Source organism: Carassius gibelio, chromosome B19 (assembly GCF_023724105.1).
Source record: "Carassius gibelio isolate Cgi1373 ecotype wild population from Czech Republic chromosome B19, carGib1.2-hapl.c, whole genome shotgun sequence".
Classification (NCBI taxonomy): Eukaryota; Metazoa; Chordata; class Actinopteri; order Cypriniformes; family Cyprinidae; genus Carassius; species Carassius gibelio.
This window is the reverse complement of record NC_068414.1, coordinates 23,863,350-23,890,368: the sequence shown is the minus strand read 5'-3', so window position 1 is coordinate 23,890,368 and position 27,019 is coordinate 23,863,350. Positions and strand designations below refer to the sequence as shown.

At 36.0% G+C, this 27,019-nt stretch overlaps 1 protein-coding gene across 2 annotated transcripts in view; it reads left to right on the top strand.

Moving 5' to 3' along the window:
* Nucleotides 1–27,019, top strand: part of csmd3b (CUB and Sushi multiple domains 3b) — a 403,590-nt gene that overhangs the window by 138,199 nt on the left and 238,372 nt on the right. For both annotated transcript variants that reach the window (XM_052583645.1, XM_052583646.1), the window contains exon 4: nt 12,426–12,620. In XM_052583645.1, the coding sequence (XP_052439605.1) occupies nt 12,426–12,620 (195 nt within the window). The remainder of the gene's footprint in view (nt 1–12,425; nt 12,621–27,019) is intronic.

Below are 27,019 nucleotides of genomic sequence, written 5' to 3'. Positions count from 1 at the left end.
TTCATGAAGAGGAGTCTCGATTGCAATGGTCATGTTCCCACAATGAGAACATGAATCATCCATGAGCGCTGCCTCAGTGTGTTCAAAGTTCAGGCACGAGATGCAGTGATCGTAACCATCAGTCGGAGCCAGGGAGCGACCGCATCCAGCAACACAGGTTTAAAAAGACATTGCATCACTCGTGGAGCTCTTTTAGAACTTGCATTGTTAGATTTAAGTGCTGAAGCATCCATGGGAGGTCGCAGCCAGATCCCAATTCAGCAGTCACTGCTGACATAATACTGAACGTGACTGACTGAAGTTAAGTTCTAAAAAAAAAAAAAAAAAAAAAAAAGTGTATATTTGTAGTAGACATTTAAAAGAGTTATGTACACACACAATTACATACAAATAATGTAAGTAGAAACAGAGTGAACATAGCTTTGCAATAGTTTAGCAAGTGTAAGTTATATATATATATATATATATATATATATATATATATATATATATATATATATATATATATATATATATATATATATATATATATATATATATTATAATGGATTAATAATAATGAGTAATAAATGTGACCTTGGACCACAAAACCAGTCATAAGTAGCACTTTGTACATTTGTAGCAATAGCCAAAAATACATTGTATTTTTTTACCTCACTCCTTCTCCTTAATATATCTTCTTGTTTTATGACATGAAGAATGTATTATACATGCAACAAAATGAGAGAGTCAGTCATGCTTTTAGTCCGTGTCCTCCTCAGGAGAACAAGTACTATCTCTGTGTTTCAGGCAGGGGCTGTTGGGATACTTTCCATTCTCTCTTGCTATCTGAGCACCACAGCATGGCCTGTCCTTATGTTGTTCTCTTGTACATAGTTTCATGCTGGTTGCCATTTTACTCTGACATCATATAGGTCCCTGGACCCCGTGACATAATCACAGGGAATCTGTAACCTCTTTAACACATAAAAGGTTCTTAAGATAGCAGGAACAGATGACATTGGAGGGCTCTCAGTTATTCTGATTAAAGCGACTGGGATTTGCCATAAACCATCAAAGACAAGGCCATGCTGCCAAAAAATAAAAGGGATAACAAAACCAATGGCCCTGGCAATAAATAGGTATTTGAACCTTCTCAAGGGGGTTCCTTTGGAGAAATTGTTTGATTACAATCTTTCAGGCTTTGACACAACAGTACGCTTCTTCACCTGGGACGCAGGCTAAGAGGCAATGATAAAGTACCTTTTTCTCCTATTCCTTTTCTCTTTCTTTGTAAATGTATATATTTTTGGCCAGGCCCCATTTTATTTCTTCGTAGACACTGCCATTAATCTTTGCAGTCCTTTGCCTTTAACCCCCCAGAGCTGTTGGGTTGCGAATGGGAATCATTTCATCTGCCATTCTGAAGATACAATGTTTTCTTGTACTAAGAGTGTTTGGGTGCTGTCCATGGTTCTGATCTCCTTTTCTACTAGGTTTCCTATTGCTACATCAGTCTAGATTTTGTAAGTCATATTTTGACAGTAAAGTATGATATACTCTACTGTTCAAAAGTTTGGGGTCTGTATAATTCGTTTTTGAAAGAAGTCTCCTATCTTATGTTCACCAATGCCGCATTTATTTTATTAGAATGTAATAAAATAATATTACAGTTTAAGAAAATGTAAATATATTTAAATGTAATTTATGATGGCAAAACTGAACTTTCAGCAGCAATTACTCCAGTCTTCAGTATGATGTGGTCCTTCAGAAATTATTCAGATTGCTAATTTCTTGATTTGGTGTTTAAAAAACATTTTCACAATTTTGTAACAATGTAAAAGTATTTAATGTAACTTTTATGTAATTTAATTTAAGCTTTACAATTTTGCTTTAAATGCACTTGCCATTTTAAGGATCTCAATGTAATCTTGATTTATTTTTATTATTTTTTTTAAATACAGAATATGACAAGTACATTTTTATTATTATTATTTCTGGTAATCATCAGATGCTGTTTTTTGAGATTACCTTATACCTAACTAATACTTTAATTACCTTACCTAATATTGTGTGTAAATATATATATATATATATATATATATATATATATATATATATATATATATATATATATATATATATATATATATATACATATATATATATATATATATACATATATATATATATATATATATATATATATATATATATATATATATATATATATATACATATATTCTTCTTCAATATGCTTTGTATAGGAAATAGGCTAACTCTTTTGATAATTTGATATGCCTAATTTAAATTGCAAGGAAACACAATTTGTAGGATGGAAAAAGCTTCCCCCTCATCTTGCCCAAACGGGATTTTTATTTTAATACATATTGTTATCTATACCGTTACCATAAAGCTTTGCTAGGAATAAGTTCATGTCAAATTTATTTGACATGGAGATTTAAGGATTGCTTTAGTGGCCAACCTAATTACATTCAGAGATTTCCAATTTGGCATGAACCTTCTGAGGGCTGTAAGATGGACTCAACTCAAGCATGCCAGGAGAGGCAGACAGAGGATAATTGAGTCAGTTCTCCTGTATTGGAGGCTCGAAATGACATAAGAAAGAGAGGAGGCAGGAGAATCGAGCACAGCTGTGGAGAACATCAGTGAAAGGAGAGAAAACCTCGGGAGAATGGCTGAGAATTCAAACAGGAAACAACTAAGAAACAAACAGAGGTTGCCGTTGTAATACACAGGAGATGGTGAAAGGAAGTAGTAGACAGCGATAGCTGGGAAGATACAGAGGGATGAAAAATGTAAGAGAGCTAGCAGGGGAGCTGATGTTTCTCTGACAACTAGCCACATTTGGGAGGGCTTAACAGGAATACAAGAAAAATTGAGTGAGAGGTATTTTTAGGAATTATGTGATTTAATTTTATTTACCTGTTAATTAATTTTAAAACTTACCAATTAGCAAATGTGAGTGGTGTATTCTGTAATTGTAATAATCCGTCCGTCTGTCCGTCCATCCATGCCTATCTATTGATTTGTTTATCTATTTGTTACCTGATTTTATTGAAAAAAACTTTTGTTAGTGTAATATTGCTTAGCTGCTAATGTCTTATTATATATATTATCTATTATTACTTAAAAAGCTGATTACTCAAATACTCTTAAGCACTGGTTTTGTTGAATTGCCTCAGACAATATCTTTCTTGGTTCTTTTTAAAATGAAACAACCTTAGATCTTGAGTCTTTTTATTTGTATTTATATTTTTTCACTAAAGCTGTTTATAGTCAGCAGCCATTTGACTGAGTCCGTTATTGTCAAAAGATCACTTTTCAGGTAGTTCTTCTTACCTATAGCCTACATTCTTTCAAAATTAACATGGAAGAGCCTTTGAACACAGTTGTACATCATTAACATTCATGCTGGTGTACATATCAAGTACTTCTTACAGGGCTCATACACTGCAATGAAAAATGTCATTCATGGGGTCCATGATCTGACTTGATATTCTTCATTTCCCCTCCATTAGCCCATGACTCATGATGGTACCTCAGGGCTGGGATGTGGGATAAGCACTGAATATTTCATAAAATGCACAGAACTTCAGGAACAATGCTTTTGGAATGTATTATGAATCTTTGAACTGGCCTATAAAATATTACGAACCTACCTGGACTGGATTCCTTTCCGCACTCCTAGACATTCACAGCAAGAACACCAAACCTACTTTTAGTAATGACAATATTTCCATTAACTCTTTTTTTATTGATATGTTTATTGCACCTTGCAACAGACTAGCAACACCTAACAACCAATAGATTTTTGTTTGTGGTTTCTGTGGTTTCCTGGTCTGAAGAGGTCAAATAGGAACTGAAGTAGATAAATGGGGTTTCATGTGCATCTGAAATGGTCCAATATGGTCTGATCTATCTTCAACCAAATTTTTATCAGTCTGTCTGATAGAAAAAAAAAACTTCAAATGTCAAGTTTTTAACACTCATTTAACATTTTTTTAACATTTTTTGCATATCAAAGACCCGCTGTCTATGTTTTCGCATGGTAGCTGACTCTTTTGGCATGCTAATGATGAATTATGGTCATTTTCATATTTGAAACCACAATTGGCTATTGCTTTCACATTTAAAAGGTTTTAGTAATTTGATCAATTATGGTCAGATCAACCCACATTTGCTCAGGGCTAATAAAGACCAAAATACCACGTTTTCACAATGCAAACAGTGAATCTAGATTAGCATTTTTGGCGTTAAGATGAGTAGCATATCAATTTCCATTTCAGCATGGGTCAAATGCAATCTGTGGATGGATTTCATTAAATTATAAATGATACTCCATCCTCATAATTAGGAAATAGAAAAATGTTTGCTGTTCCGACGCACTCAGACCAGCAACAATAATTAATAACCCGAGTTAATTACACCTACACAGAGCAAAAAAAGCATCCCTCAATTAGTAAGAGGAGGTGAGCAAGGGCATTCTTGCCGAAGCCTGATAAAAAGGCAGCTGGAGTCCTTTTTGATGAGAATCAAAGGAAATGGCACTGTGCTGAAGATGGGCCGCTGATGGCGGGACCCATTAGTTTGCAGTCTGTCTCCTTTAGCCCGCACCTGCGAGCACAGCCCTTCCATACCAGAGCAGGCCCGCGATCAATACACAATCGAGCCGTTGCTGATCTTTAGGTTCCTCTGATGACATTAAAGTAGCAAGGTCAGATTTCCATCAAAGTTTATGAAAGCAGTCACTGAACTTATTGCTAAACTGCCTACTGCAGGGAAGGGAGGTGGGGTTGGGGGCAAATAATGAACATATTCATAGTCTATAGTCCTCCCTTTCATCTTTTGTTTGGATTCATTTACAAGAGCAATCTTACCTTTGGTTTCTGTGATCTCACAAGGCAGATGATCAAAGTGTGTGAAGCTTTGGCTTAGCCATGATGGATAGAAATAGATGAGAGTGGCGTACTATATGACGCATGTTCTCTATAATCCAACCAAGGTCTTGTGTAGACACAAATGTGTTTTGACATGCACCAACAATCAACCGCAATGGGCTTTCATTTCTGTCCATTATGCCCTCCCATTCGTAACCTCTGACATGCTGCATTGTCTATGGCTTCACTTATCAAGCCAGCAAGATAGATAGTTCAGAGAGGTACATTTGCTCTAAATGAGGTCATTTTGAAAGCGTTACGACTCCCAAAGACCGCAGAGATGATCAATTGTCAGGCCGGGCGTCTGAGCGTGTGTGTGCATTGGCTTTTTTCCAAAACATTAGGATGAAGGTGATGATATGAACCATCTTCTTTCAAAATACCAATACTTTACTAAGCCCTTTATGGTTTTGGTCAGGCTTTATGTGACCCTTTCATTTATTGTTTCCCCCAGTTTGCTGTATCATCCATCTTTATAATAAAGTATGATTGAAAGTATGCCAGGTAGACATACTAATACCTTTTTTCACATTTGGTTTTCTCTCCCACCTTTGTTTGCTTAGTATAGAGCTACAGCTGTAATTTTTTATCTTGGGACAAATATTGAGAAAATAGTGTCAGAGTGAAACGCAGCCCATCTCAGCCAAGCAGCTGTGTGAACGCTATGCAGGACTGAGAGTCCACATCTAGCTGGAAACAAATAAATCCATCCCTTCTAGCCATGCAGTCATAATTGTGGTAATGAAAAGAGAATATCGCCATTATACCTGAATTGAACGGAGAGGCCAACAAACTCATTGCTGCTTGCTAGCAGATGGAAATGGGTTAAAGGATCTTATTATTCTTGAGGGATTGTAAGTGGATCGGTGCCTTGCTTCTCTGCCCTGAAAGGAGAATAATTTATAAGCAAAAGAGAGCGTCGAGGCGAGGTCGCAACACATTGTAATAAAGTCGCCCCTTCGGCACCAGTTTGGGCTGTATTGAAACCCAATTGGGATGCTAATGTGTTGGGCAGAGGTGGGGCCTCTTAGGTCATATGCCTCTGGAAAACATCAAGTTGTTTTCTGCTCGTCTTAAGCTGCCGGATGACAGGCTCTTCCTCCAGAGGGATGAAATGTTTGTTTTTCTCACATGGCATCGTCATGTTGAAGTTGAGTCTTCTTGGACCTTGTCGCACAAAAGGCTGGGGGATATCGTCAGGGTCTCTATTGAACCTCCATGTGCTGATGGGAGAAGACAGCTGTTTGTGAAAATTGCCGTCTCAATTTTAGCATGCATGAGTAGTTCTTTAGAGGACACTTGGGTAATTATAAAAAAATAAAAAAAAACTTTGCTTTTTTTTCTTCTTTTTTTTAAATATGATGTAGATGAAAATGGCATCTACATTCTACATTACATGATTTATTATGAATGGGATCTCTAATAACAGTTGTCTTGTTATCATGTTTATTTCCAAGAATTTGTTATTTTGCTTGTATAAGTTTTGCTACCCCAGTAGCATGAAACATTTTGACTGCAGTGAGGCATACTGTAGAAGTAATTGGTTTTTAATTGGTTTTAAAAATCAGCAAAATGTGTCCAGTAGCTTATAATTCTATAAAAGCAAATTTATTCAGTTGATTTTGTGTCATTTGATCTGTACAATTGTTTCCATCTTTTCTATGGACTTTTTAGGCTTTACCCTGTCATACCAATTAAGCTGTAAAAGTAGTAGATATGATTTCTTAAAGAAAATGCCTTTTTGTTTCATATTAAAATAATGTTGAAAGTTTCAACCAAAAAATGAAAATGGTCATAATTTACTCAATCTTAAAGTCTGTCATTTCAAAGTTCTCGTAAGAGTTTCTTTTTTGGTACTGAAAGAAGATACTGCAAAATGTCTCATTATTATTTTGTCCACCCAATGTAAGTCCATGGTGTCATTTGGACCCCAGCATTCCTCAAAATATATTTCTATTTTGTTCCACAGAAGACAGAAAATCTTAAAAGTTTGCAATGACATGAGAGTAGGTAAACTGTGTTTTCCTTGTAAACCACAAATGCCTTGTTGAAACTAAACAGTATTTTAACTTTTACGGAACATTACCTTTCACTTTTGTTGGTAAGCAGTAGCGACTTATATTGTACCTTAATATGCAACGACAGCCTAAAAACCATAAGCACTCCAGCGCTAACAAAACATTGTTCTGTTCTGAGAATCCCAACCAGCCACAGCAACTGTGGTTTAACAAATGACATGTGTTCGGGGCAGGGAATCCTTATTTCTGTGTTCAGGAAACCTCTTTCAAACAGTTATTATTTTGCAGTTCCTTTTAGTGATGCTATTGGGAATGACACTTGCCCTTTAACTAAACAAGAACCACAACAAGAACAACAACAACTTTAGAAGAAAGCGAACTAGTAGTAGCAGCCAATATTTAATCATCTTAAAATGCCAATACTACTTTATATCAACTAGCTTATGGCCCGTTTAATTAGAAACATTGTGCTGAAAGAGAATTAAACACCTTCCTGTTAGCACTTTGCTGTCCACCCACGTACTGTAGATACTGGAGATTTTTGCGACTCCAAAAAAAAACCATCTGAAAGAACATCCCGCTTTTTTTTACAAATGCAATCGATAGACCACATATTAGCTGGTACAAAAGATGGAACATTGAGGGCAGGAAATGCCCTGTCACCCTAGAGTCCAAGCTGCAAGGTCCAGCCCCAGCGCTACATGTCTAAGGCAGCGGGATGGTGATGAATGGCCAGCCCAAACGGAGGTCTGCTGATAAGAAACCCAGCCAGTTCTACAGTTTAAAACCCATTCCCCAACCTAACGTTGAGTCTTTAGCTTAGATATGTGTAGTGAAATGAATCTTCAAACCAACTGATACTGGCATAGCCTCAATTTGTTTTCGAGCCAAGTGTGTGATTCACCGTCTTCTACATTTCAGGGTTTTAATTCTGTGAATTGTTTCCACCACCCCCCTTACTGTTAATGAAAAATGTATAAAAATCTGTTCTCTAAAGAACTTCTGCTTTCAAAGTCGCTAAGATTTTCTGTGTTGAATCCTCAAAGTGTTTAAGCAGTTCAAGCAAAATTGCAAAGAAAAAATAAATGCCAGAGGGACTGTGCGCATGAATACAGCTGCCACAAATAATAAATCCTTGCAATGTACAATTTTGGCAGGATTTCTCGAAATTTTCTCGAATTTTACACGACTACGCACTTGCTGTTAGAGATGCCCCAAAAATATGTCATTGCTAACATTTTCTATGCTTTGCATCTTCGGGAAGTTTCTTAATAAAACAGAAGACAAGGAACGGAGACCGGTGCAACAGTGTCTTTGTTAGATCACTAGAAAAGATGAAAGAATACTGTTCCTGGCACTTTCTCATTATAGCCCCTTTGAGTGCTTCTTAGCCATTCAGAACGGGAGAACTTGCTGTTCTTTCTATGAATATGGATTTGTACAGATTGTTTGAATGATACATTCGTTTGAATATATGACCTGGTTTTTTCCAAAGCGGTCGGAGAACTCCACAGGAAAACCAGACAGCTCTGTGTTGCTTCCTTACAGGCGATTTCTAAGTAAACCTGACACTGAATGCGACGGTGGCGGCTGCAGTTTGAAGGGCAGTAGAATCTTTTACAGAAACTCTTTAAGAGGGCTGAAGAGAGGATCGTGATGGGCCAGTGAAGGGCATTAACAAGCTTAGATGTTATCCCCCTTGTCACTCTGTAGCTCACACTGCTCCTCAGACCCCTGGAGAAGGCCAGTCTCTCCCTGGGGCATGCCTGTGTCAAACAGACTTATCAGCAAGATTACTGGAAGATTTGTAACCTTTGCTAAATCATACTGGAATTCAGTCAGATGGCTCAGGCTTTATGCAAATATGAAGCAGGGGAGACAGCTTGCACTACTGTTTTAATATAAAAGTATTTTTAAATTTGTTTATGGATGGACAAAATAAGTAGCAACTGTGATACGTTTGTGCCACTGGGGATTTAATTTATATATATATATGTATATATATATATATATATATATATATATATATATATATTATACAGCGTGTGTTGAATTTATTATAAGAAGTAGTAGTATAAATTATTATACACTAACAAAAATTGTATTTTTTATCATTCGATTTCCATTGAATGTATTAATCTGTTTATAAATAGTACACTTATTTTAATTTTAAAAATGTATATGTTGAAATTATCATTAACCAACTGTAAAAAAAAAAATAGTTGTTCATGATTTATGGCATGCACATTAGGAAATAAGGATGCATTGGAATGCTTTTTAAAAAGAGTCCATACAGGCAGGGCCGGTGCGTGCCTATAGGCGAACTAGGCAGCCGCCTAGGGCGGCAGCTCAGCCAGGGCGGCAAGAAAGACGGAAGGCAAGAGAGCGAAAGCGAGAGAGAGAGAGAGAGAGAGAGAGAGAGAGAGAGAATTATTAATTAATTTGTTTGTTTTACATTAGGTTACAATTATCGAACTTATATAAACAGCATTTTTTTAACCCACTCCATTAGTATAATTTTAAATTCACTTTAAATTTAGAATAAAAATTCCCGCCCAGCCGCAGTATATGTGTGCAAAATACTTTAATGTATATTAAAAATGTCAAAATGAATAAAATTAGGCTATCTGGTCATTAGTACAAAAGACGATCGCTTTTAAATGAGAAACAAGGCTCATATTTGAAATTCATCGCCTCCGTTCCGTGCAAGAGCGCTTTTCGCTGTTTCGAGACCATGAGTGCGTATTTGGATTTTAAAATGACATCGCATCTCTCAAAAAAAAGGAGAATACAACTTCATGGTTGCTTAAGACTGGAAAAGGGCCTGACTCATGGAGACTCGTGGGACGTTGATGGGCTGACTGCTTTGGGCAGACGCCTGGCTGCTGGATCTAAACCACTGGATGCGCTTAAATTCATCAGTGAAAAAGGGATGGAATAAATTTTTCCAAAAATTTTTGTAGCATTGAGAGTGCTTCTCACTCTCATCGTCACTGTGAGCTCTGGAGAACACAGTTTCTCAAAGCTTAAACTGATTAAAAATGATCTCCGAAGTACAAGTTGAACTCGAGGACGCAATCAAAGCGTTTGTCGCTGCGAAAGCCTGACACGCACGCTTCTGAAATGTAGGCTAGTTGTGTGAATGTGTGTTTGTGTGTATCAGTCAAGAAAAAAATAGAAACCTCCAGTACTTATGAGCTAAAAAGTTGTGTGCATCTTTTTAGTTTTATTCTGTACACTATTTATTATAAAACAGAAATCATATGCAGCTGTGTACATTGTTGTATTGTGTACTTTTTTCACGTTGCAGTATGGAAAAAAACACGTTTTTATTTGAGTGTAATTTTATAGATTAAAAAATAATAATAATTTGTTTACATGCATCTTAAGGATACATAATTGTGAGTGTGAGGTTGGGGCGGCATGATCGTGCTCTGCCTAGAGTGGCATTTGAGCTTGCGCCGGCCCTGCATACAGGCTTCTCATGCCTGATGACCGGCACAGAGACACTCACTTAAAATGACAAAGCATGGCATGGACAGTTGGCTGATTTTGTTGTCTTTTCTACTGATGTACCGGATCTCTCATTTTCGTTTCATTGATATTCCCGTCGGCCTCAATGACAAACGCGAGTGATCCATCACCACTCCAAATGGCAAAATTGACAGCCCTCAAGGGCTTTGAATGCCTGTTTTGCTGACACAAGATTATCACATTTATCCTTTTTTATTTAATCCTTCCAATGTGACGCTTTTTCACATCCAACATGGTGTTGGCGGTTGGATGCTTGTTCCCGACACTTTAATTTCCTAAATGCTAATCGGGCGTCAGCAGGTTATAACCGAAACAATTAACATGCAGAAAGATGTTCTCATATTTTTTGCTTCTTATTTTGCAAATAACACTCCAACAATCACCATCATGGTCTTTAAATTATCCAGCCATAACATACTGAGATCAGAGGCCACTGTTTTGACAAAGAGGAGGCATGTTCGGTTGATGTCCATCATTTAATTCAACCCGTTTCTCTTGCTCCGAGATAGAGGTAATTAGGAATACTAAATAAAGGGAGTTGCCAAGTGAATAACTAAGGCCATGGATATGACTTTGTTCTGCTGCATGACTTTTTACAGGAGTCCAGTGCATCGAAATCATAATGTTGCTCATTATTAGGGAAAACTAGGGGTCTAATGTGTTTATTTAAAGATGTATTGGCGCTTTATGTTATTTATGTCGGTCATTAAGAAACCCTAGCCACACTATGGATTATATTTTACATGTTTGAAACTCCAAAGATCATTACGAGCAAGACTTTTAGCTAGAAATCCATATTTTGCCAAGCATTTGTGATTACTTAATAAATAATTACAAAAGTACTAAACAAAAATGCTAAGTGGCATATTGCAGGGTAACATTGTACAATGGAACAGTCTTTTGTAAAAGATTATTATGAGTATTTGTTCTAGTAGTTAGAATTAGAAAGTGTTTTGTGTGACTAAAGGATGGCATCTCAACATAGTTCTTGGCCAAATGTTTTTTTTAATGCTTTTGTATTTTTACATGATATTTGCGTCAGAGCTTTTTAAGTAAGTCTTCATTTTTTCCTTTATGTGATTAATGTTCTTGCTGTATTGTTTGATGTAATGAAGTCATTAATCTTGCTCGATAGATCCTCTGTTTGTTACTTTTCTTGGCCTAATCAATAGTCATTCATAAAATCAGCCAGAAAAAATGCTATTATATAATTTAAGTTGTGGTCAATACACTCTGGTTTGCTTTTTCAATCCTTTTCTGTCTTCAGAAATAAAGATACAATAAGAAGTCTGGTTTAAGGTCTATAAACAACCTCTAGAAGCCTCTAGACAACTCTTAGAGTTGTCTGTCTAAACCTTCTAAAAGTCAGCAGTGAATTCATGGCCTCCCACTAGCAAGATGTGTGACGCCAAGCCATGTGTAACAGCGCAATCAGTGTACCTCTCTCTTTATTTCCCAAACTAGTCCCTGGGCCACATTAATTTCTGAGTGCTACCGCTGTGCCCTTGGTTTGGATCCAACCAGGACATAAAGCATGAATTGGCGATTAAACAACATATAATTCAGATAAAATGTTGTGCTCTTGCTCCCGTAGCCCTTGGCTTGTCAGTGTGGCATGGTAATAGTGCCAAGAGTAATTTTGTTTACTATGAATTGCAAGGAAAAACTTGTTTACATTCTTGAATGTATAACTGGTCTCAGCCAACACTGAGAAATGGATTGCCAAAATACATCGATGATAAAATAAAATAAAAATTTGCACTGTTCAAATGTTTGGGGTCAGTAAGTTTATACTGTATATATATATATATATATATATATATATATATATATATATATATATATATGGGATTTTACTATTAAAATATTACTATTTTTACTGTTATAGTAGTATATGAATGACATATTCTAAAAGTGATATTTTCCTTTTCAGAATTGCAGAGTAGTTCTTGTGGGAACCCTGGTGTCCCACCTAAAGGCATCCTGTATGGGACGCGCTTTAATGTAGGCGACAAGATCCGCTACAGCTGTGTAACCGGCTACGTGCTGGACGGCCATCCTCAGCTCACCTGTGTGACCAATGCAGGCAATGCTGCTGTATGGGACTTCCCAGTGCCCATCTGCAGAGGTAAGCAACCAGCGAAATATCTCTATGTGTGACGTGCATGAACGATACACTGCAAGCGTGTGTGTGTTTGTGTGTTTCCCTGCATGAGTCTTTGATGTTTTTCTGTGATCTTTTGTCCTTGCGGATGCTTGTGCGTATATGCGTGCATGTATGGGTGAATATGTATGGACGAGTGGCTATAGTGGGATATAAGTACTAGGTTATTTTGATTAGAAATGGCGCAACAGATCGAGCCTTTCATTTTGAGATCTCTTGAACATTAGAACTACATCACATCTTTGCTCTTGTCAGCTCTTACATTTCCATGTTTATTTCCTGTCTTTCTATTTCAATCTTCCATTCTTTTCATTTAAACCACCATAAGGGTCCTTTTGCATTTATTTGACTCTTTCAATCAGTTTTTGATTCCCTATCATAATTCGGCTCACTTTACTTGCCCACACTGTTGTTTTTCCCCTGAAAAGATGAGTCAGGACTCTATGTTTGTTGCAAAGGTATCAAGATTTATTGTCCTATGTTCAGACCAATTATAATGTGCATTAGCCATGACCATTCTCAAATAAGAATCTCTCCATAGACAGCCTGCGTCGGTTTCTGCTCCAGCGTTTTTAATAGAAAGAGGGAAATGACAGCTTCTGGATCATGCTTGCTTTGGTTGGACACAAATTGCAAAGCCAACTGTGCTTGAATAGAAAATAGCCTGAGGTACTAAAATGTGGAGCCTCAACCTGGCCCAGAATACAGTGGGGTATGGAGGAGCAGACCACTGTGTTTGCTGCACTTATCATCTGGCACTTTCGTAAGGGAACAACTTTAAGCTTTAATGTCTTGTATGTGTGGATATGTTTTGATTATTGGATGTTTTGTTAACTAAGGAATTGCATAGAGTACTGTAGCATAGATCTGATTTTTATTCCTCATTAAGCATGTTTTATAATGCATTTTGGGTTTTGTCTCTCCTATTGGTGCATTTAGTCATTGAATATTCATAAAAACATCAAAGAGCATTCTTAATGTTCTACTTGTAAGTTACCTTGACAAAAAGTGAATCTTTGTGTTAGATGGTATCTATAAGTAGATGGGAGAATTTAACATAAAAGCAACTCTGAAATTTTTTTGACCGGCAATTTACAGTTACCATTAATTTTAGATTAATGGGGGGAAAATACATTTTAAATCTTAAATCAGGGGACCTTTAGAAATACTGCTTCCGCAAATGTCAATGTTATGCTAAAATTCTCTAATGTATGCATCTCGGAATGCAGAAGTGGAGATATAAAAAGCTCTCAAGAATATTTGTGGCCAACTTGCACTTTACGTTTCCACCTGTAATTGCATTATGGATACTCTGGATTATTTATTTATTATTTTTATTATCTATTTACTTACTTTTTTGTTAACCTAAGTATTATTATTATTTATCTAACATGATTATATTTGAATGCTTGTATATATTCACTATGAATTATGTTAATGTCTTCCTATTTTTCGGAATAAATATATAATAAACCAACATATATATATATATATATATATATATATATATATATATATATATATATATATATATATACTGCTTTTTCAGCAATTTGTTATTTTGGAATTGACTGAAGCAAATAAATGTTTCTGTCAGCTGTTTCTAACTTCGGTTTCAAGAGTTTTTTTTTTTTTTTTTTTTATCAAAATTGCTTGGTTGTGCATATCTCCATTCTTGGATGTCTTTGGCACAGTTGGTCAGTCTGGTTTAAGGTGTGAAATAGACATGACAGCACTGCTGCACAGGTAGTAGAACAAAAAAGGACAGTTACAGAGATTTTTTTATATAGTTAGGGTGAAAACTTTTAGCTCTGATATTAACAGTACGGTCAACACCCAATCTCATGCTGCACAACGCCACTGGACTTGTTTATCATAAAAAAAATATATATATAATCTTAATAGACAGTGTGAGACCCTCAGAGAATTGTCATTTTTCGCATTTTCCTGAGGATTTTCTGTTTTTGAATATGAGCAGCTGCCAAGATCTTGAAAACAAAGCTCTTAACGCAGTCAGCAAAATCAATGCTGCTTTTTTAGACTGAGAAGCAAAACATTTTGTATCTGGAAATCGTCCAGACGAGCTCTCTGCATGTTTTATTAACATATTGAGTTGGCTTATTTGGTCCAGTAAATTTTGGCTGCCAATAAAGGTTTGTGAATGGGCTCTGTCCTCTGCAGAGGTCAAGGAATTCCAACTGGTAAACCCAAGTGAAATGGCCATCTTGTCACGGTTGAGGGAATGTAGCTCTGTTAATCACACAGCTATAAAATGGCATCATTTAGGTCAGAGACAGAATTTCAGATTCGCTTCAAGCTTTGAATTAGCTGAACGAAGTTACCTCTTATCATCGCATGCCTTCGCTGTAAACAAGTCTCAAAACCTCAGCTGGAAACCGGTGCCTTTAAAGGTCAACCATGTAGCGAGATTAAAAAATGTAAATAAACAAATAATGTCACTCTGTAATGTGTGTCAGTTAATTAACAAAATCGATCATTGCGTGTAAGTATTTTTGGCTTCCAATGATCTTTACCTTTCTTCTCTAGTGCTTATGCTTCTAAACCAATCCTACTTAGCAAGGCCACGTGTGGAATAGCTAAAATTATACTCTGTCGGAAGGAATTCCTCAGGGAGTATTAAAATGCTGATAATTCAACGCTGAGGCTATGAGCCTTAATGACTGGCTTTTGATGTGCTAGACTTTAATTTTGACAGGGTCTCTTTTTTTTATTAAAGAGTTCAAACTCACTGTGGGCTGCAGCATTCGTGTTTCTACTTTCTCCTTCCTGTCTGGCTTTGACAACCATAGGGACCACCTGCTTAACGACGTAAATCCCTGATCAATTCCACACCACTTGAGCAGCCCTGCCGAAATTGGAGCTGACACCCACACCCTTCTTAAATGCAATGTTCTTGCCAGGGATTGCTTATGCGCTGCCTTGATTGGTTAAGAGAATCCGTCTCTAACTGCACAATTTAAGCCCATGAAGACATGTCTGAAAAAAAAAAAATAAAAAAAAAATAACAAGCCTGTTTTTCACCAACACTGGTGATTCGACAATCTGACAGACTATAGAACGTTTAAGTACATTTTACATTTTAGCACATTTTATTATTACTTTTTTTTATTAGTTTATATTTTTTGTCATTTTGTGTGCTTTTGTCATTTTTATATATAAAAAATATATTTTTGTAATTTTAGTATTTCAGCTTGCAAAGGCAACATTTCTCATTTTCATTTAGTTTTGAATATTATATTTTCATCTAATATTTTTTTTTTTTTTTTGGTGTTGTTGTAATCTTTACTCAGTTGACCAGATTTATTTAAATCATAATAGTTTCAGTGAATAGTAACAACACTTCTATGGAGGACCTTATAAGATTCTGTGATGCATGGTTATGGAGCATTCTCAAGTTCTCTTGAAAGATAATAAAAGACTGTTTCTGGGTAGAAGGGATTTGGCTCCTGGACTCATGGGGTGATGGAAGTCTGTTTAATCTGTTGCAGTTTTTTGCTTCTTGACACTTTCATGTGCTAATGCTATTGTCTATAGCAGTGTAATATACTGCTAATTAAAGTTTTTCCCGTTCATAAATCTAGATATTGTAAATACAGTACTGCTGTTGTAGTGAAAATATGTTGTAGTTTATATATTTTTATATAATTGATATCAATTAATAATAATTGATATATTTGATCATTAATTGTTTAGAATTAGTTATTAATGTTAACATAAACAGTTTGTCCAATTTGTTAGAGAGCAGCTGGTTCGTGTGGTTTTGTTAGCTAAAAGTAACAATCTAACTCATTTTAGATGGGTAATTGTTTTGTGCTAATTGCTAACCCCTACGATTTTTATTTTAACATTTACAATTTTGAGAACCACTCTCATATAAAGACAAATGCTCTAATTCATATAAGGTACCACACTGCAGATGCTATCTGTATTCCGTTAGTTGAAACCATGCAGCCATAATGATGTTGATTTATGGTGTGGTTTGAAAGATCTCGCCACAGTCTGTAGGACAGTATGTAATTCCCTTCAATTCAATTCCTATGTGCAACTCATTTAAGTGATGGACGAATGCCATTTATTACATGAGTACAGCAATGGAGTGCAGCAATGAGTGTATGGGGTGATCAGAGATGGGAGCCATGCCAGAAGAGGAGGTGAATACCTGCATCAGAGGAGACTACTGCAGTGAGCTCAGTAAGGGTTCAAAAGTACAGCTGATACCCAGAGAATTTGAACTTGCATGGTTTGAAGTTGAACTCTAGTGCAGAATCAGCCATTGCCCAGAAGTTGATACCAACTTTTTCAGGTTTCTCAGCATCCCTCTAAGAAAGACACAAAGAGAGATGTAAGTTTTTGAGATAGCTCAGCAACATGTATTTGTGGAGTGTGTCATTTCTGTGCCAATAGCAGCACCAAACAAAGCTGCAATTGGCTTCATTAGAACAGCACAGGCATTTCTGTGAAAAGTATTTGGAAATCGGCTCTTAAATTGCTCCACTGGATTGAAGCAGACAATTTTGTAAGACTCACTTTACTTATACACACAAATTCTGTTCAGCCTCCTGTCTACTATTTGGTAAAATAGATGCCACCGATTTCAAACCATTATTTGAGCCATAAGCTGACATGTTACTGACAAGCAAAGTTTTGAAAGTTTTACTAAGCCACAATGTTTATGTTCTTCTGGGATGCCATTCTACAACAACTTGGCTTACTATTTGCCAGCTTTACTATTTAATCCACCTGTTTTTGTGAGGGGGCACCAGTGGCTGTCCTGGCTCACTTTGTGCCCTAGGCAGGATAAGACATGACCAAGAAAAAAAAAAATTTTTAAAGCTTGTATTTCTGAAAATATGGAATATGTGTTTGTTGTGGACATGTGTTTCTTTTACAAGTAGACGCCCATAGTGGGCTGTATAATATATTTATAGAATGGTCATAGGTGAAGCATGTGTAAGGCTGAGGAAGGCTTAGCCTTCCCCTGGCCTTGGGGACTCAGGACACAAATGCCACTAAATTGTACAAAATGCCCTTGCACAAACAAATTAAATATATTACGTCTGTTGCTAACAAAGTGAAAATGAACAGTGTCAAGATCTGCTCATGTTGCACTGTATTTCATTTTAGACATTTTTAAAGTGTTGCGCATTTTAACCAATCACACATGATTCAGTTGAGCTTAGGAATGCAATGGCCAATCAGAGCCATTCAGATGAGTCTGAGAGTGCTCTTGTTCTCTGACTGAATTCCACAAATTCTCATCAAAAACAACAAAGCTAGATGCGGTTACAATGTAAGTACGAGATTAATTTCACAGTGTATACAGCTTCAGTGTTTATAATGATATTTATTTACATTTTATAAATGTCTAAAGATTTATTAAATTGTAATCAGGTTCAATACAAATTCCGTCCCATTAAACATATTTTATTGGCCTACATGGCACCCATGTCTGGCTGTTGCCTTACTCTGGAGTTGGTTTACCCTCCACCTATGCCAATGGTCATGATAGATAGATAGATAGATAGATAGATAGATAGATAGATAGATAGATAGATAGATAGATAGATAGATAGATAGATAGATAGATAGATAGATAGATAGATAGATAGATAGATTTGGCATATATAATATTTGCTACTCGCAAAAATAGCAGTCTTACTAACTAGCATTATCACACAGAACTCTTAAAGACCTCATTGACTTATTACACAGGCTGCTGCGCCATATGCCACAGACGTTCACTGCCTTTGGTGTTTTTCTTCACATCAGTGCAGGCAGCCTATGATACATCCATCATAATTTAAAGAGTGAAGTGATAATTACTCCCTCAGTTTTTGCTCCCACTGCCATGTTTAGTGGTTGCGATAACAGTTTAATGCCAATTAAGGTATTACTTTACCCTCTTGCCCTCGTAATTTCATTTCACCAAAGACGTGCAACAAAGAGTTGCTTTAGGATCAGGCATAGAATAGATTTGTCTGTAAAACAAATCAAAACTTTTTTTATTAATACCACAGAAAGTATTTGTTAAACCTGTGCAGTGGAAACTGTTTGTCAGGTCTTTAATGTGACTATCGTTGTGGTTTTGTTTGGACAGAGCCATGAATTATTCACAGTCCCTTTCCAAAAGAAAAGGAAAAGAGCCTCAACTGTCATTTGATCTATTTTTAAGTAAGACTTCAGTGACAGACAGACAATATATTTAGGAATGTTAATATTAGACACACAGAGTAGCCTGACAGTTCTTTGATCGCTTCTCTAAGGTAATCTTCACAGACTGAGTGTGTCTCCTGGATGAACACATTGTGTGCTCTTTCTCTCACTCTGCACAAAAATTAAGCCTTTTAGGTATTGGGATGTACAAATTTTGGTGGTGCTTTTATTTTTTTTGCACCTGTCACACTGTCTTGTCTTGGACACTGGCTCCACTGTAGGGTTGGAACAATGCTGATGCAAGCTCTAGACCTCTTAGATGCTAAATGGAAGTGGATGTCTAGGAAAAAGCCCTGAAATGTCACCTCATTCCAAGGCTTAATGCCAAATGAGCTCACCATTTGATAGCTTGTGGTATGAATCAGCTAAAAGAGCAGTGCGGACATCTCCTTAGTAAAAAGTAAAAAGTAAAAAGTGCTTTATCCTGGGAGTTCAGGTTGTTACACTTAAATGCTTTAAGGGATAGTTCATCCAAAAATGAAAATTTCTGTCATTATTTACTCACCCTCATTTTATTCCAAACACATAAGACCCTTCGTTCATCTTCCAAACACAAATTATTGGTAAAATATGAGAGCTTTCTGACCCTATATAGACAGCAACTCAACTACCATTTTTGCTCTGTTTGTCCAATGCTTTCCAAAAATCCTCATTATGAAATACAAATTTCCTGCTCCCTCCAAAATACACACATCAAGGGCTCTGCTTTTTGGATGCTCATTTCCGACTGGAATTTGCCCTCTTTCTTTATTAGTAAATCATTGACTCAAATTACCAGAAGTCGTCTTTTCTATTCCTGTAGCTATCATTATTATGCCAAACGGTACAAAACATCCCTGGCCTTTATCAAGCAAACAATTTTAACCATGTCTTCTGAACTGTGTAAAATTAAAAGACAGCTAAGCTATTAATGCTAGATTCTATCTGAAGGAGCCTTTGTGCTCCTATACATTGAATGATAGTTTGGTACAGCAATGTTCTGACACTTTAATGCCTGGCTTGTCTGGGCTGTCTACTCCAGAAATGTTCAACTGTCAGAGTTTCACCTGCCCACTTTACTCAGTTTGTGAAGCTCTTGAAAGGTTATTCACAAGTTTTATTAATGGCTTTGCTCCTACTTGCTTGGTTTTAAACACAGAGGGGAGTTTTTGTTCATTTGTGTAAGTCGGATGCTATCGAAAACTGTTGGTTTGATTACAGGTACAGTTTGTTAACTGTTGTTTCTGTGTATGTGATTTGCAATGTGATCCTTAATTCTACACAAATAGGAATAGCATGTGCTTGCTTAAATTATTATTATTAATCTTTTTTTATTTTTTTTGTAATTTCATATGGGAACTCAGACATAATTTACTGCACCAAAACATAGTTCTCATGAATGCATCATTAAATATTTAAACTCTGCTTTTAGAGATTCAAAAATTGCATACAATATTAAAATACACAAATATGTGTTGTGTGCTTCAGGCTAAAAGTAATTGTACAGCATTTTTGTTCTTTTCTTTATTTGCTCTACAAATGAGTCTTTAAATAAAATATGTCTTGAAAACAAATTGATATCACGATTAGCTTGGTTCATTGTGTATATTATTCATGATAATGCGCCTGCATAGGTGTAATGCTTTATAATATGAAGCAGTACTATGAAAGGTATTGTATAATTGATGAAGCACAGTCTGTATTAAGGTGATAAAGAATAAATTAGCAAACACGTATAATGAAATTCAGTCTGGTTTGATCAATAAGTCAACATTATATTGCTTACATACAGTGCCGCACACTAATATTGGCACCCTTGGTTAATATGAGCAAAGGCGACTCATTCAAAACATTGACAAAATTCTAACCTTTCATTGACTTAAAATGTCTCTGAAGTATATTCCTATTCATATTTAAATGTTTAGCACACCAGGGTGATTATGAACATGAAATTGTCCAGCCATGACTTCCTGTTCCACAGAATTATAAATATGAGGAATGCAAAGGCCAAATTCTCTTAATCATCTGTCACAAAGAGTAAAACCAAAGAATATAGTTCTGATGTGGAGAACAATATTGTTGAGCTTCACAAAATATAAAGTGGCTGTAACCCAGAAGCTAAAGCATTGAAAATCCATTTCCAGCATAAGCGCAATAATTAAGAAGTTCCTATCAACTAAAGATGTTACAAATCTGCCTGGAAGATGATGTGTGTCTATATCGTCCTAATGCACAGTGAGGAGGAAGAGATCTTGAGGAAGGACTTTGCAATAATTGGGTGCCAATAACTATGGCTTACGTGAACTAGAGAAAAACATTTATTTCATAATGTGAGTTTACATCACTTTCCTATGTTTTGCTTCAATGAAAGTTTTGAATTTTGTAATTTGAAAGATCAAATGAAAGATCAAAAGGATAAACAATGGAGATTGATTTTTACAGCCACCATTTACTAAGGTTGCCAATATTAATGGGCAGCACTGTATAAACAGTATTAAGAAATTATATTCATAATTAATCTATTTATAAGTTTATTTATACAGTATATCATGATTTTAATTTTAATTTTATTTGTTGTTGTTGTTGCATTTAAACCACCTCCCATCTCTTTGTATATTTGAAATAAGACGATCAGAGATGTCGGCAAACCCATCCGCCTTGATCGTCCATTTACCCCAAGGGCCAGTTAATATGCTGTGCCTAATCCTATCCACAGAAACAACAAGCACAGTGATGAATATTTACTGAGCTGAATGGTGCTTATCTCCTGTTTGGCATGGAGGACAAAGAATTGCAGATCCTGTTTATAGAACTACATTTACATTTTTTCACCACGCTCATGCATAATTGAAGCAACATCATGAGAGATGTCAGATATATTGCCTGTCCCTATAGGTGCCGTTAATGTAGTCTTCTGTATTTAAAGAGGGAGAAAGTCCTACGCTTTTCAGTCTGTAGCTTGTTCAAAATTCAACATACCCTGTTTTAAATTGACTGTTTTATAGACCCTTGTTCTCACAACAAACACTTGTGTATGAGGTGGTTGAGAAATGAAGGACTCCATGCGTCATTTGAGTTATGTTATTTAACAAAATTCTCTCATCATCTCCATCTTATGGTGGAATGATTAATTGAATTCTGATTCATTATTGGCCCTTTCAACATAATTGCATTGCAGATTTCCAAAACCAATTGATGAATAAAGATAATAAATGAATCTCAGAAAACACGGCTAAAGTAGGATACATGAGAGCATACAGTATAACCAAAGCCCCATCTATTGTATATATTAACATTTATCTCATTCAGACCATACTTTTTTTAACCAAAGCTTTTCAATGCCTGAATGGATTAAAAATGGATTGCATGATTTATTTATTATTTTCCTATTCATACTTTCAGACACCATCATCACCATTATAAAAACCTTGTCAGAAAAAAAAAAGATGGAAAACGGATTAACTTATAGCTATATCTGTTCATACGAGGGTTTGACTGTTCATGATGATAACACTCAAATGCTTTACTGAGACAAAAGACATCAAAAATTAATTCACTGTTTTCTTTTATTTATTATTCCTGAGGAATTCCACTTCATCCATTTTTATGGAGAATACTATACATGGCTGCCATCCCAAAATGTCCATGTTCAATATTCATTCATTTGACTCATCACTTTTAATTGTCATTTTGTCATTCAGCAAGGATGAGGGTCCCCCGAATTCAATGCATGAACCGAGCCAATTCAGCATACCATTCATCTTTTTTTATCCTGTGCCATTACCGGTTTAGGAAATTACTCTCAGCATCGGGTTTCATAGCACCATTTCCATAGTAGATCATAAAAGTGAAGTATGCCATTTTTAAACACTTGAAATGTTAATAAACTTCATCCCATTCCAGTTTAATATCAAAAGACATCTGTAAGTAACATTTTTTGTTAATTCACTTGATAAGTGTAAACAATGGTGCCTTCAAAACATTACTCTCTTTGTCTGAGAATTACGACCAGACTGACATAGCAACAGTGGCTCAGCCAATGGTGTGCTTGTGGGGGGGTTGTTTGACAAATGTCTGATGAGGAGAGTATTTGCAAAATTAACTTTACTCGTTTTTAATTAGTAAACGTGTTTTAAAATGGTGTCTCCTGTCCCAGCTCAATGTAGAAACAACTATAAATGGATAACTATAAATAAGCACATTTAGGTTGATTCACTGAACCATGTAAACAATGTGGTGCTGTCCAGATTTTGGTTTGTTTGAGAATCCTGACCAGCCCAACATAGCAACAGTGGCACAGCCAATGGCATACGTTTTGAGGTGGGACTTGCTGTTTACTTGACCAATTGCAAATGGTTGGAGATTAGGAAACAATCATTGCCTGACTATTAACTCTGTATGGTGATACCAGTGACAGAAATTAAAACTGATGAAAATATGTTAATACTGTTTTGCATCTTTTAAATAAATTAATAAATAAACAGAAACTATGAGCTATAACAGAATCTGAAGGTAGTGTCTGATTTGAAATGCAAGTTGTAATGTTTTAAGATATTGCTTTTCATGACTATTTTGAGTAAGGTGAGACAGATGGTTGAGTTTAGAGCTTATTTAAAATGGGGTAGCATTTTGTTAGACACATTTCAATAATGAAACGCACCCGAATTCTGCATGTCAACTTATCATCGAGACATGCTATGGTGTCACAACATGTCAGAAAACAAAATGACTCTTTAAGGACAAGATCCTTGAATGCAGTTGTAAAAACTGGTGTATAAAGTTTCATGTTGGCTTGTCACAGAGTAGCCTACTTTCTGCTCAGTATTCAGACGTTTTTGACAATACTTGTTTGAGCATGGCTGAGTTTTTACTGTCTGAAAGTTTAATGTTAGCTTACAGAGCTATCGAGTAATGTGAATTAGACATTTTGACTGGTTAGTATTTATGTAGGTCATACAATGTCTCAGGGAGTTCTGTCAAGCCCAGTGGTTTGGTGAATTTTTTTTTTTTTTTTTTTTGTAGAATAACAAATTAATAGTTTACCGCATTTTATTTTGTTGTTCAACAATTATTATTTATCTATTTTTGCTTTGACCCAAAATACAACACAAGTCTTCGGATGGAAGACGTTTGTTCAATGAAAAAACGGTAAACTCATATGATTAATCCATGTAAACATCACATTTATCGGCTTAGTAATGGTGAAAGTTAAACTTTAATGATGCATAGTGCTTAAAGCCTCTTTAATGTTAAATGTTTACAACCACAAGCAGCTGTTAAAAAAACATATAGATTGAGGATCTTGTAGAAGCAAGGATAAAATAATAGTTTGTGTATCCATCTAAAATGTGATTGTGTGAGCCCTATTTTAGCTTTTAAGTTCTGCCACTTTACTTTGGCTTCAAAATTCATAAAAGCTATATTATTTTGTGAAGAATATCACGATGGAAAAAAACCATGTTCCATGTCAGTTTCATGACCTATGATGAACAGAAAGCTTATTTTGTTGTGATAATCCAGAAGCCTATGGAAAAATCCCATTGGCTTTTTGTCAAGGGAACCAGTGCGATGCTAACACCCGATCCGCATACAAAAGTGACGTCATAGTTCCCCCACTCTATTCTGCATGCTAATTGTCACGTTCATACAAAATCAGATCAAATTTAGAGTTTAAAAGGCATTCTTAATTCGATTTTGAATGCTGCACAATCCTTCTTGTTATAAACATGCTTATGAAAGCCTATAGTATTATAAAGAAAAAAAGATGTATCCCTTGGGCCTTTTGCCTTTTGATGAAGAATTAACTGTTTTTGATTTCAAGGGCAGAGAGACATGGAAATAAAATTTCATGCCACAACACATCAAAAGGAAATCTGGCACCCGAAAACAGAAGCACATCAAGCCAGTGAAAAGCAAAGCACTAATAAGGCACTGATGTAAATGAGGGTTTTGTAAAATGATCGATCTAGCAACTCAGAGAACAATAGCAGGTGCCCAGCCTGTGCCAGAGGCTTTTTTTCTTCCTTCCTTCCTTTCTTTTTTTCTTTCTTTTTTATTTCCCCACTGCTGCATGTATCTAATCCTAGAGTTGTAGTTTGCAGGGTTTGATTCTGCTCAAGGGTCCTCCTATAGAGCCTGTATGATGATCACTTCAAACCCATCAGTGAGTTATCACATCAAGATATTGACACTTGAATGTGGGAACCATCTCAAATTAAAGGTCTCGCCAGCAGATTAACACATTTTGAGGAAAATACACAATGTACAAACACATGCCTTTTCTAGGGGTTCCATATTGTGCTTCGACAGTAATTGCCTCATGGCATGTCACACTTTTTTTCCTTTCATCTTTTGACAGTTTATTTGAATGCCTATCAGTCTCTGGACATGTCAGACAAGTCGAGCTTGATTTTGGTAGAGCAGAAATGGGTGCGTGAGAGAGGAGATAGGAAGTGTAAGGAGGAAAGACAGAATGAAAGGAAGAGCTGAAGAGACATCTGAGGTTTGTGATGGCTGTGACAGCTACGTGAGATGTAATAATAGCAGTGGAGAGGCACAGTCAACAGAGCCGAGGGGTTTCTGAGCGGTTTTTCTATGTTTTATTTCCAGTTTTCTATGACCTCCAACATGTGGAGAATTCTCAGAAGTGTACCCCACACACAGTATCGCTGTTTCTCGCAGTATCTCTGACATTTTTTAAATCTCTATAAATGCTATTTTCGTCATGTTTTTCTTGCCTGGTTTGCAGTGTTTGTTAAATGCAGTTTTACAAAAAAAGTTACAAAGCTGTCACTGGGGCAGTACTGTTTCAAATGGTGCACTTTTATCCATTATTTGCCCCTAAAGAGTGCATATTAGTAATTTAAAAGTACATATTAGTAGCTTTTAAAATGGTCCTTTTTTAAAAAGCTTTTGTACCTTTTTTGTTTCTAAAAGTGTATGGTTGTACTTTTTAAATGAATGCCAAACTGTGGAATTATATGTTCCAGCCTGTTATTGCTAGTGGGACGGATTATAGTTTGACAAAACTTGGCTTTTTCTTATCAGTTGTATTGGTGCCACCTACGTCTCACCTCTCCCATCAAAAGATTTGCACAAACATTTGGCAGCGAACATGTAATTTCCCAGGAGTGATTGTCACATGGCTTCACTTTGTGCTGCCAGCCAATAGTAGACAATGAGGTTCATCCTCAAAAGTGACAGGAGGCAACAGCTTGCTTATTCTTCACTAGGGTGAGCTGGAGGATGTAGACAGCTGGAGGATGTCTCTATAAGCCCAGGAAGACAAAAGAGGAAGAGAACTGCCTTAACTCTAGAGGACAAGCATGCAGGATGTAGACAAAATGGAATGGGATTTTAAAGAGTTAGATTGGGTAATACTTGGTTGCACTTGTGTAACATTTTGTTCCTAGTCTGTAATTGTGTAAATATGTACATTCAGTGAGTCTAAAATAATTAGCATAGATTTTATAATAATTCGTAGATTTTTTTTTTTTTAATAAATGTTTAAACAAACAAATAAGTATATTGTTTAGTGTATTTTTTGTTGTTGTTTACACGTTTACACATTTATAAAAAAAAAAAAAAATGTGAAAAAAAAAAAAATCTACTTTTATAAAAAAGCTTGAGCTGCCAGCACAGACATTATATGGCTGGGACTATTAGCACCTACTCTGAGTTATATTTTGGAACAGAAGTACACTAAGAAAAGTCTAACTACACTGAAGAAAAGTCTAAGAAGTTGACCTGTCTTTAAATTACCTTATACAGCGTTGTTCCAAAGTGCCCCAAATTTAAAAAGCCACAGTAGGGGTTTTCCTCAAACCAGTCTTACCTTGAAAGACAATAAGACCTTCTCGTTTCTGAAGCAGAAGCACATCTTCTTTTTGCAATTAAATTGTGCTGTTTACAGAACTTGACCTGTCTGATCCTTAGCTACAGATTTATTGAAAATACAGCTAATTGGATGCATGCTTCTGTAGGGTAATGACAGGTGTTACTTCAGTAAGCCGCAAGCTTTCACTTGCCGGCATAGAGTTGCTCCTTACTGCTCAAGCATGTGCATAAACTGGAATAAATTAATTTCATGGGGCTTAAAGTCACGAGGGAAAGTTCTAGCAATAAAAGACAATAAAATAACCTTTCAGACA